Source organism: Clinocottus analis, unplaced genomic scaffold (genome assembly GCF_023055335.1).
Source record: "Clinocottus analis isolate CAN_PGR_092001 unplaced genomic scaffold, fCliAna1.0.p SCAF_21, whole genome shotgun sequence".
NCBI classification, from domain to species: Eukaryota; Metazoa; Chordata; class Actinopteri; order Perciformes; family Cottidae; genus Clinocottus; species Clinocottus analis.
The window spans coordinates 6,277,509-6,290,005 of NW_027175943.1; the positions used below are offsets into that span (position 1 = coordinate 6,277,509).

At 47.7% G+C, this 12,497-nt stretch overlaps 1 protein-coding gene across 1 annotated transcript; it reads right to left on the reverse strand.

Annotated features, from left to right (window-relative positions):
• Positions 1 to 508: 508 nt before the first annotated feature.
• On the reverse strand, positions 509 to 12,064 carry dtx4a (deltex 4, E3 ubiquitin ligase a). The gene is made up of 9 exons (XM_068587930.1): positions 11,832 to 12,064; positions 9,383 to 10,120; positions 8,860 to 9,322; positions 3,631 to 3,692; positions 3,164 to 3,325; positions 2,984 to 3,045; positions 2,581 to 2,901; positions 2,400 to 2,489; positions 509 to 2,283 (listed from the first exon to the last, which is right to left on the reverse strand). The coding sequence occupies exons 1-9, from the start codon at positions 12,037 to 12,039 to the stop codon at positions 2,053 to 2,055; spliced, it is 2,337 nt and encodes a 778-aa protein (XP_068444031.1). The 5' UTR covers positions 12,040 to 12,064; the 3' UTR covers positions 509 to 2,052.
• Positions 12,065 to 12,497: the final 433 nt, after the last annotated feature.

Sequence of the window (12,497 nt, forward strand, 5' to 3'; positions counted from 1 at the left end):
GATTGTAAAGCCCCCTGAGGCAAATGTTGTGGTTTTGGGCAATACAAAGTTAATTTTTCTTTCGTTTACAGTTAGCCACAGCGTCTGCTGTTTTCAAAGAAGTTACAAAGTCCTACTTCAAAGGTGTTAACTTTTAATTACAGAGCATATCTATGTCCTTCACATGGTGGGGGTTAAACGGATGACAGTGCAGTCAACTATGAGCTAACCTGTGAGGCACGCGCACAAATAAAAGGCATGAAGGCCGGCCGGCCGGCTACGTCAACAAAGCAGAGAGAAACTCAGAGTACAACACACGCAAAGCACAAGGGACTTATCTGCTCGGGTCGGCATTTTCCCTTATATCTTATATTTCAAACTGTTGTTTGATGCTGAATTAAGACTTTGGGTGTTGCACAGCAAACATTTAAAGTAATGAAAGCTCATATGTGGGCTGAATTAACCCTTAACGAAGAGACCTTAACTAAAATGAAGGACCAGAGTAAAGTTCTGTTATCTCTTTGAACCTTAGAAAAACGTTTAATGCAAATTTGTGCACATAAAACACATACATACAGTACAGTGCATACAGTAAGTATCATAAAGTATAAATGCTTTTAATGTTGGCCTACATTAGTATGTCAACACATACTGTTGTACATCTCATCTATTGTACCTCATATTAAACGGGTCCACAGTGGACCGAATGCACACTAACTGGACCACTTTGGCCAAAGCTGGATCCACAACAAGAGATAGTCTTCTGCACCTGCTCATGGCAAAAACTACACATGATGAAAACAACTGATGAGCACATTTTGGAGTGTGAGTAGAGCATTTGAGGCTGGTGTGTGTGTGTCCTACACAATAATACAGTAGATACAAGCTGTCCGGTTCATTTTGATACTAAGTAGAAAGCTCTGTGCAAGTCTGAGCTCAGGCAGGAGGTCCAATCCTAGCTTTTTGGGAATTTACTTCTCCTAGGGGGAATGGTGTAATCCATAGTCGCCTTTCCTCTATCCGTTCTTAACATTACCGCAGATACAAGAAGACATAGAAAGCTATTAAATGCACCCATGCTCTGAGGGCAGAACAATTAAGGAATGTCAGTTTGTGAACTAATCTAATACAAAATACTGAAAAAAAAAGATTTTTGTTAAAGAAAGGGGGCTGGTATATGGCATATAAAGTGTCAGGCAAACTGTGGTACACCAGCAGCTTATCTAAACTTCACCCCACACCTGAAAACAATGCAAAGAAACACACCATATAAAACAAAATGTCTAATTAAAATATATAAAAAAAACATGATAGAATGGAAACAATATCATATATCAAGTATTCATAATATACAACAATACAATAAAATATAAATCAAACCTAAACAGGAATGTAGTTCTGGAAAAGTACCACTAGAGGTCAGCAAATATTCATGCTCAGATATCCAGTTATACATTTGAAATATTTATCTGCAATGACAAGTTTCTTCTGCCTGTGGACTTGAAACACTTGAAACAACGTACAGACCTTCCCTCCTTCCAGTTCAACCTCCTTTCAGTTCCACATAGCAGCAGCAGGAGTAGTAGTCGTGGTAAACACTTGATCAATTCAGCAAAATTCACTTAGTTACATTCTTGAAATGAAGTCTCACAGTATAAATGACAGTTGTCGTTGTTTTTTTTGTGTGTTTTTTTTTTTAAACTAACACTGACTTGTATGTGCACAGTGGTCTCAAATGTCTCACTGAATAACATCTTTGTTCTTCACTGTTACTGCATTGGGAGAAAAAAAAAAAGAGTCTTCCCATGTATCGTAACTGACCCATGCAGTCATGAGAGACATTTTATTCCCAGCAAATTCTGCTGAAACGCTTCCTCCAACGTTGCCGTCAAGAGTTTTGCTTTTTGAAGTGGTTGTCCATCTCGCTTGGTAAAAGTTCTCTCTGTTGTTTTTGTTTTGTTTTTTACATTTTTTTCCGCAGACTTTGAAAATCATCTGTCTGTCCGGCGGTGGATTCCGTTCCAGGATGGCGTGTTTCTCGTCGCGTCGGCAGCGTTTTTGCAACGCGTCTGTTCAGTCTCTGGGCAGGCACTCCTCCTCGGTGATGCCCTGAGCCTTGAGCTCCTCCAGAACGTTGTCCAAGTGGCCCGGGTCGGGGTAGCCGTGGCCCGTCAGGTTGGAGCCGAACTCTGTCTTGTGGTGCACCTCGTTCCAGATGACTGTATCCGACTCGCCGGTGGTGCTGGACGTACCCACGGAGAAAATGAGCCGGCGGTCCCACGCTACCAGAAGAAGCCTCAGAACCTGGAAGGGAGAGACGAAAAGACAAAAAGAAAAAGAAAAGACGACGTTTTTGTCACAGAATCCCGTCACAATGACTTAAACAAAACCAGGAAGTTAAACCGCTGAGAAGAGGTTACCTTGCGTCCCTTCTCGCTGTCAGGGAGGTAACAGTGTCTGGGGAACCCGCGGGCAGTGAAGGGTTTGCCTGGATTCGGGTGCTCTGGGCCCTGAACAGCGAGAGCAAAAGTCATTTAAAGCAAAATCCAATAACGCTTCCTGTTGTCGTCATTTAGACGCAAAGCTCGGGCAGGACTTTACCTGGATGCCAGGAGGGATGTTATAAATGATACGGATGGTTTTGCAGTCTGGGTGGCCCGGTAGCGAGTGGGGGATGACGTGGTACTCCATCTTGCCCGGGGGCTGGTTGCCGGTCTTGACTCCGTAGATGGTCTTGCAGGTGGGACACTGCAGGCTGCCGTCCTTGTTGCCGTTGTTGTACATAGCGACGAGGCATTGGAGGTGGTACTGGTGGCCACACTGTGCGAGGCGGCCCACGGACTCGGCCCGGGAGATGCCCCCCACGCCGGGGCCTTTGTAGCCCGATGGCCCGGCCAGGGCCTCCATGCAGATGGTGCAGTCCTGAGACGGCAAGACAAGTACGAGTTAAAACCAGGTATTTCCAAATGGATGAAACAAAACCCATCAGGAAAGGAGAACTCACCTCCTCTGGAGGATTGCGGACTTTCTGAAGGTACCGCTTCACCACCTCCTCAGGGGTCTTCCCTACGAGACGGAAACACGACATAAGACGATCCATTCATGACCAGAATGCACGTGATAGGCTGTGACTGCACGCGGGTGACAAAGCCAACGCACGAGCTGGTTTTATCGTCAAACGCACCTTTACGGGCCTGTTTCTTCGTGGTTTTGCGACAGCAGTGGCCCAGACCGGGTATGGGCTTGATGTCACTCTTGCTGACCGGCGGAGGATGAAGCACCAGCTTGGGAGGGCGGGTCAGGCAGACAGGGAGTCCAGCTGCGCTCATCAGGATGCCTGTAATGCCTGCAAGCAGCCAGCAGAGGGGGAAGGTGAGACACTGTATTTGGGGTTTAGTCAGAGCGTGGTGAGCTCTTTATCCAGGGAATTCTCTATTAACTGTAATCTAGAGGGCTAGTCAGGAGATTTACTTTTTAAATTTGGGTCTAAATGTCATTAACTGTGGTGTCTGCAGGGCAGGGAATCTATTTAAAGAGCCAGATGAAGAAAGATATCTAAAGTTTTGAAACAGACCTATTTTTAAGAAAGCCCTTTTGATGGATTTAAATAGAATGGGGGAGGAAAACAAATGGTTGTCTCAATTAATTTACCTGCCAGCGCAGGATGTACAGGGCTCGATCCATTCAGGTTCTTGACTGGAACAGTTGGCACTCTGAAAAACAGGAAAACAACCGCATTAATCTGCTGATTGAGGACACACAAGAAGCAGACATGCAACTGTCCCGAGCCGCCTCGGCCTAGATTGGAGGCCTCGGTGTGAGTCACAGGTAAACAGGTGGAATGACCCAGAGTATATCCTAGCTTCCGGTTCACTCGGCGTCAGAGGGCTAAGGAGCTTTCGCTGAGTCATGTGTAGCGAAACAAACAGATGCTGCTCGTCACGACTTGGCTTACTGTCCTATAATTACCAGGTAGGACTTCCCGCTATGTAAGGCTTAAGATTAGGATCGTGTGTACTGCATTATCAAAGATGGGCACGTGGCGAATTCGTTATTTTACTATTCGCTATTTTTCAAGATCGAATGAAATCAAAGCAGCTTTCATTTTAATACAGAGATTAGTCAGTACAATCCATGTTTTTCTAAAGAGCAGAATATGTATTTCCGACCGCAGTAAAGGAACTGTTATCTAACCGGAGGAGTCTCTGTCTGCCTGTCTGTGTTTTTAGCATATCTCAAGAACCGCTCATCCGATCTACTTCACACTCAGCGGGTGTGTTGCTATTGCTGGGGATCCAGTGGATTGCTTTATCAAAGTTGGTGCAGTTTGGATACGCAACACGTTCAATGTGAATAAACCTTGAATAAACAAGGACACAGCTCTGTGCGGCAGAAGGGGCGGAGCTTCAGGGGGTCTGCGGACTTGCGCAAGTCGTCTGCAGCGCGCAGCAGACTCTGTACACCGTGGGTTCACTGAAATATGCAAAAATGCAACGGCCGTTTTAATAACAAATACTGACAATACTAATAATACCACACAGTAAAAGTCCTGCATTCAATTGTTTCCTTTAAGGGAAGAGTGATAAAAGAGGCATTATCAGCACAATGCACTTAAATTTACCTAATGTCTGGGTAAAATGGAGCTTTCAAATCTAACATGATGCTGGATCGTTGAATGAATAACGATGTATAATAATAATAGATGTAGAAGTAGCCTGGCTGAGGACCCAAGAGAGCGCAGTGTCGAGTGTGAAGTTGTTTGTATGAGCGGTTCTCCAGACATTCTGCCCGTTCTCAACATGCTTGTTTTGAATGCTACGAGTTTGAATTCAATATCAACCCATGCTTCACCACTGCCGTACTGTATCGCTGCTCATTTACAGGCAAAACACACACACACGAAACGCATGACAGCTGTCACTATTACTATCCAGTTAGAGGTGTGTACTTACGGCGCGCCAAGTCTGATAATAGTCATTTTTGACCAACTGGAGACTTTCCAGCAACACTTTCTACTCCTCGCTGTGTCTGACTTCCTCCGGTACTTGTCCGCCTCTCCCTCTCCCTCTCCCTCTTTCTCTGTTTGTTTGTGTGTGCGGCTGTCGGGTCTCCCTCCCTCCTTTTATAGGGATAATCCACCTGTTTCCATCTGTTGACTGAAACTCTGGGCCGGCGCTCCGTCACAGGAGGGATTACCCGTCAGTTAGCGCGTCACACTGCCAGGCCGCCATAAGGCCAACGGACACGAGCACACATACGACGCAATGATGCACCAACGAAGTGCCACCGCGTCGGCTTCACGCGGCGCTATCCATTGACGTTGCCCTCTGAACTCACTGTGATCTGTGTTCTGAGTGTTTCTCTTTACTCCTCGACTCCAAGTGGAGATATTTCTCTTTTATGTATTTTATTCATTCTTTTTACCCACAAAGTGAGCCCACCTTCCACCCTATATTTATTCATTTGTTGTTATTATTTTTCTTTCAAGTGTCTGGGGTTTCTTTTTTCGTGTCTTAATATGTATTATTATTTAGCTTTTATTGTTGTCATTTCATTTCTCCTTTTGATTTATGCAATGGGAATAATATACATCAAATAAACGGCACTCTGTTTTTAAAAATAAAACCGTTCCCTCGAAAGTTTTTACATCCTTTTGCTCCTCTGACCTTATCTTAACCAGCAAAGGGGATACGTCATGTGAAAGGGTCTTTGAATGTCTTTTAGCTCACTGTTTAAATTTTTTTGGCCCTCGACTCGGTTGACTCTGACAGTAAAAAAAAAAAACCCCAGACACACCAAACTGCAGACAGTTAGAAACTAGCTGGTGAACAAAGATGACCATTGAGCAGCTGGAAGATAAGCGGTGGCTTAAGATAACGCTGGGGGCGATTGATTCGGAGGAATATAAAGACAGAACAATCTTCTGTGCTCGCTCCTGCTACAGCAGGCGTGTCCACTGAGTTTTGCCCCGGACAAAATGTGAGTTCAATATCAGCTAACACTAGATGAGAACCTTACGTCAGCTGATGAAGGCAATGCTTCAAAAGGGTCAATTGTTTTCTTCATTCATTTACTCAAGACATAAACGTGAGCCTCATTAGCTCCGTGTACTTAAATGTTTGAGCTCTACGTATGGGTCGGTTCCCCCTTCCTCTGCTCGAGTAGGCATGTGGTGGTAGTTGTGAATTTGGGGATGAAGCAATAAGACGATGACAGCAGGAGCTCGAAGTGGCGTCGGGAGCAAATAGAGGGAGAAGAGCGAACATCGAGGGAGGGGGGGGGTGCTAACGGGATCTCTTGATCTGTGACGTCGGCTCTTCTAGCAGCAGCAGGTGCTCTCAGCCGATAGGTTGAAAGAATGGGTTCAACATACAGCTCACCCGCCACAAAATACAGATTACTGGAGCGGGAATATGAAACCCGTGGTGTTTAGTATTAATCTGAGGCTTAGCTGGCTGGCTAATGCGAGGATTCTGAGGGTTGGGGGTCTCTGTTGGGGCAATGTTGGGTTTGCTCACGCAGGACATTCGCCTCAGCATGTGGTCTTGTTTTTTTTCGGTGTTTTTTCGTATAGTCACCGTACAAGTAGCTCCGTGCAGATCTGCCAACGTGCATGCGTTTAAATTAATTTCTTGCTCACAGTCGAGGCAACTGCATACCGGGTGAAATCTAGAGCACTCCGGAAACGTCACCGTCTGATATTGGTATAAAAAGAAAGGCTATAATTGGGATTCTAGCATTTGTGGGATGCTCATAACAAGGCGCTGAGAGAGAACCAGCTGCAAAACTGACAGGAAGGATAAAATGATGAAGGAACAGCAGCGCTCTTGGTCCACGAGTCTTCTCGTAACCTCTTTACAGCCCCGACCACAGATGTCTTGCTAATCAGCGGCCGCTGGCTATGACACCTGGATACTGTGATTTGTTCCATTCATTACCAACCATGCTTTGACTGTTGGGCCTCTCGACATGTTTGAGGACATATACGGTACAAATAGTCTGCTTTGAATCACTATTTGTGTCTGATGTGGATAAAAAAAGAAGAATTAAAAAAAAAGTACTCTTTCAGAAAAGAATTTCATAATCTATAAATATTTGTTTCAATTTTGAAAGTCTAATTTCTAGAAAAAAGATTCATACCTCTATTTCCTAAGCTGCATATGGGCTTTGAAACGCCTTGTGTTCTCACAAAACTCATATAACAACGTTATATAAACAGAAATAACAACATGCTTTTCTGGGAGGAGGTGGGCATTAATATGAGCTTGCGTCACGTCACATGATGCCATTGGGCCAAAAATACTTACTTTCAATAACTAGATCTTTTTTTGTAGATAAATCACTTCACTGTCACTTGACTACACACTACACACACACATGAAAAACACATATTTAAACTATTATGTCATACAAGTTGTAAAAAGTACTAATAGCCAAATCCAGCGAGAGAGGACTGTGACTACACACACACACACACACACACACACACACACACACACACACACACACACACACACACACACACACACACACACACACACACACACACACACACACACACCATGTTGGTGAGGCTGTGTGGTGTGGTCAAATCCAACACACGAGACCTTTAACTCAGTGTGTCGACTGAAGATCCTCAACAAACTAAGAATAAACGCCCACAAGAAGGTCTGAAAACACGTCCAATTTGTTGCCGGCGTTGTGCACCAACTCCAGGAGAAGTCTCGCGTACAAGAAGACCACTGATGGAAATATCAAGCATCCCTTATCGACGGGGACATCCCAGATGTCACACCGGTTCCAGATGTTTTTGCTCAGTGAAACCCGCAGCGTGTCATCTTACAACCAGCCCATGTTTCAAACGTGAGGTATTAAAACAGCCAAGTTATCCGGATATCTCCGCTAACCTGCTTCATGAAACAAGCCTCTGGTCCACACTGGTTGCTATGGTTACCAACCCCAGTGCTGACACACACACACACACAAAAACACACAAAGCATTTTCCAAGCTTTTCAGATTTCTCGAGGCCCTGAGCCACGAATTGTTTGCGTGAAAACGATACACAAACTACGTGCTGTATACATCCGTGTGTATGTATGTGTGTGTGTGTGTGTGTGTGTGTGTGTGTGTGTTGGCAAAGTAAATCCATCATTAAGCGGCGGCATGACGAACGTCTGGAATGTGAAGCACTCGCTCGGCGCGTTCAGCGTGAATGCTCGTCGTCGCTCTTGCTTGGACGTGAACGCGCCCGAATACCCGACGGACGAAGATGAAAGGCTCCCGAATGCTAATGAGCGCTGATGTCAGACAGTCGGTGTAATGAGCGCCTCAAACTAATTAGACAGCCCTGTCTGGATTGTCTTACATTTCTGGGTATGTTTCATAAACAGCACATTGATAAGGGGTGTCGTGTCTGTGAGGGTGTCGTCGGGCTGTCCCATCAAACCTAAAACAATAAGCGCCCATTAAAACCAGCTGGCGCCCGAACCGACACACCGCTTACACGCTTGTTATAATGTCATTTGTCTTACTCATTTTACCGTCTTTTCTTTCTGATTTGTTTGCTGGTATGTTCATGAAAAGCTTCTTATATTCTGATACTGAACTTGTAGGCAGACAGTCACAAACGCTCGCCAGCTCGTCACTAACCGTCTGGAGGTCGTTCAGAGTGGATTTTCAGAGCTTTTGCACTGAAAACAGCTGCCTGCTGCTGGTGGGGGATAATTCTCCGAGGCTTCATCAATACGAGCGGCCCAGATCGCCATTTGACCCCCTTTTCCTACGATAATATTACTAATAATGTGTCTAATTCAGTATTGCCTTATACATGTGTGTGTATATGTATATCGTATACATACAGTAGTCGGTTGTGTACTCACCCAGAGGCAATAAGGGCACGCGACTGAGCCATGGCTATGCGCTGCAGCGCAGGTCGGCTCAGCCCCGCCAGGCTGGACCGGGGCGGCAGAGGGGCGGCGCATGCAGCAGCGCCAGACAAAGACACTGGACCCAGGACGCGGGCCGAAGGCGACGGCGTGCAGGTGGAGGCGGCCGTGGAGATGAGAGGCGGGCCCGGGGCGGGCGCCGCGGGGGCGGACCCGGCGACAGAGAGGGAGGCCGACGTGGATGGGTGAGGCGGGGAGGTGGCAGCGGACGAGAGGGCGGTGGTGGCGGGAGTGGGCGGCGGCGGAGGGGGCGGGAGAGGCGGCGGAGGGGGCCGGGTGGAGGAGATGGAGAGGGCGCCGGTGGCTGAGCTCAGGAGGGACAGCGAGTGGGGGAAGCCCGCTCCGTAACCGAAGCCGGCGCTGCCGACGCCGCCACCGCCGATGAAACCGCCGCCTCCTGCACCACCCATACCACCCATGCCCCCCATACCACCCATGCCACCCATGCCCCCCATACCACCCATGCCCCCCATACCACCCATGCCACCCATGCCACCAATACTGAAGCCACCTGTCGCCCCAACTATGGACGTCCTGTGGGGGGAGTATGACCGAGACAGGGAAGGAGGCCGAGGGAGGGTCAGCGAGTACGACCCCCCTGGAATGGGGTAACTGCTGATTTTGGGACTAGGTGGCTTGGTCTGTGGCGGCCTCCGACCCAAAGTGTGAGCGGACATGGCGCCCGCTTTGACACTCAGCACCAGCATACACTGCTGACAGGCGCAGGGCTGTCCCAAGGAAGTGATGGCTGAGGCCGGGAGCGCCCCGCTGGGGTACGCGCTCCCGTTTCCGGTCCCGCCGCTGCTCATCCGTATCCCCATGCCCACCCCAGACACGTCCACGCCGAGCAGTCCTCCATGGCTGGGCATGGACATGGGCCCCCACGCGTGGTGGGATTTGGGCAGGGGCCCGGACACCAGCGGGTAAGCCAGGTCGGAGCGGCGCTGGATGCGTCGGCAGCGCTGCGTCTGCCCGTTGATTTGGGTCATGCTCTCGAAGTCAATGAGGTAGCAGAAACCCAGCGGCGCCAGGTCCAGCCAGGGTTGCTGGCGATCGCGCGCTGCCTGGATGGCGATGCCCACCTCCGTGTCGTACGCCGTCCAACTGCCAGCGTCGTTCTCCCACTCCCACAACCAGCCCTGGCCTGGCGCTGAGGTGGGGTCGTAGAAGCTACGTCGTACCGGTCGAAGGGTACCTGAGGCAGGGATGAGGAGGTCAGAACAATGCAAAAGAACAATGCACTTTTTTGTATTTTGACACGGTGCAACAGCTGTTGGAAATACAGCTCTATTACATTTGGACTATTTCTGTTAACAAGACGTTGGACCGTTTCAATGAAGATTTCTACATGACTTCCACTGCCACCATAAAGTCATTCTTTGCCCCTAGACCTGATGGACTACCTCTCGCTTGGTGACGAGAGGTAGTTCCAAATAGGAGGTACGAGACTGTTTACTGTCGACAAGTGGATTGCAACCCGAACAAATTCAACATGTCTGTGTTTGCTTGCTAAGAATTTGGGCAAACAGGTTGCCCCTGGTAACAGCACACGGTGTTCTGAATTCTGATTGGCTGGCAGCCTTGATCCGACCCAAAGCTGGCTGTGTTTGCTTTCCCAGGGTGTCCAGAGAAACTCTGCAGAGCCTCCATACTGTAAAGCCTTCACGCGTCCAATCCTGTGTCTCAAACTTTAAAAGCAACGCAAAGGTTGCTGGAAGATGAGTGAACTTGAATCCACAAGTGTGAGGTGAATTCAATTCCGGGATCACAAAATCTTCCCGGAATATACTTACAACAATAAAAGGCATCTGAAAGACATGTAGAGTCAAACATATATAGCAAACCATCTCTGATGCCCTCTGAAAAAAAAGCAATAATCTCAAATAAGACAAAACAATCATGTACAATTCCTATAACACGTCATTTGGAACAGTATTCTTTGACATTTAACAAGACAAGGGAGTTCATTCATGAGCCCATCGACCCCATTTTATCAATGACCTCAGACTCCTGAAATTCTTCCCCACCCTTTTCTCTCCTCCTCCTCCTCCTCCTCCTCCCTGTCTCCAATGTAGACTGGGGCACCCTGCCTGCCTCCCCCATTTCAGCTTCTACTGGGTTTGGAAAACAAACTTCACAAAGGCTTTTGTCAGCCAATGTTTAGAGAGAGAGCGAGCGAGAGAGAGGGGAAATGTTGGGTTCTCTGCCAAAGTTAAACGCCTGACAACTGACAACTCCCTGCTTTGTCCTACTGCTCTGCTTGCCTCCCTTTTGTGAAGCTTTGACTTGTGAAAGATGATTTATTATGCCCACATTCTGCCATAAAAGACAGCGGTGCTGATGACAGTGAAATGAAAATGGAAAGAAAGAAGTAATTTGGTGTGCTTGGCTATGACTGGACACTTCAGCTGCCACTGTGGCCTTTGTGTCGGTTTCTAACACACACACACACACACACACACACACACACACACACACACACACACACACACACACACACACACACACACACAAACACACACACACACAAGCCCAACCAGTATGACTCACTTCACCACCGACACCGTTCAGAATCACAGACAGCGTCTCTCCCATACCTTTCAATGAAATGTCACATAATACAACAACAAAAAAGGTGTAACCTATAGGGAGACTCGACTTGGGAATCCACATTAAATAAACAAAAGAAAAACAGAACGGTATTGTCATTGCTTGCAGAAAAACAAAACACTCCCAACCTGGGCATCAACATCAGGGCTCACAAAGACAAAGTAGACACACATGAGCAATACACAACAACAAAAAAACAGAAGAAGAAAAAAGGGCCTCCACCTAAGGCCCGGCTATACACCGCTCCAACCTCCGCCCCTGAGTGTGTGTGTGTGTCTCTCTCTCTGCTGTCTCACCTGTGTCTTGTCGGAACTGGTGCATGGAATGCAAGTCGATGATGTAGGGCGAGAGGCGAGAGTCCACCTGGCCGAGGACAACACTACCACACCGCGGGTCGCTCCGGATGACTGCCTCGATGTGATGACAGACAGCCGGGCTGTAGGGCCGCCAGCGTCCGTGCTCGTTCAGCCATTCCCATACCACCACGGCGGATGCTAGTAACATCCTCCTCCTGCAGAAAGGTGGAGAGAGAGAAAAAAATTAACTGACAACATGGAGGCAGAGATGTAGGCAAAACCGCGAGGATGATGGGGCGTTTAAAGACAACCTGCTGCCGCTCCACCGTGCATCCCTGCGCACAGCGGCGCTGCATCCATCTTGGACAGTTTGCAAGCCAGATGTGTTTTCCTATCTGTGAATACAAATTTATATATATATTTTTTTCTTGCCATGACACGACATGCAAACCGTACCTTCCATGTTTGTAGTTTCGGTTATGCCGCAATTTGTAGGTCCTTTAAAATCACACGGCGAGGGTACAGTGAGTTTCAGGGCGCGAGAAGCTTGATGCAGGATGGTTGCATTTTACTCCCTATGCAGATGAGTGACGTCTGCTGAAATCATTTCTCCGGCACAATCAAGTTAGGGTGAGAGGAGAAAATGCAACTTGGATGCTCACGGTG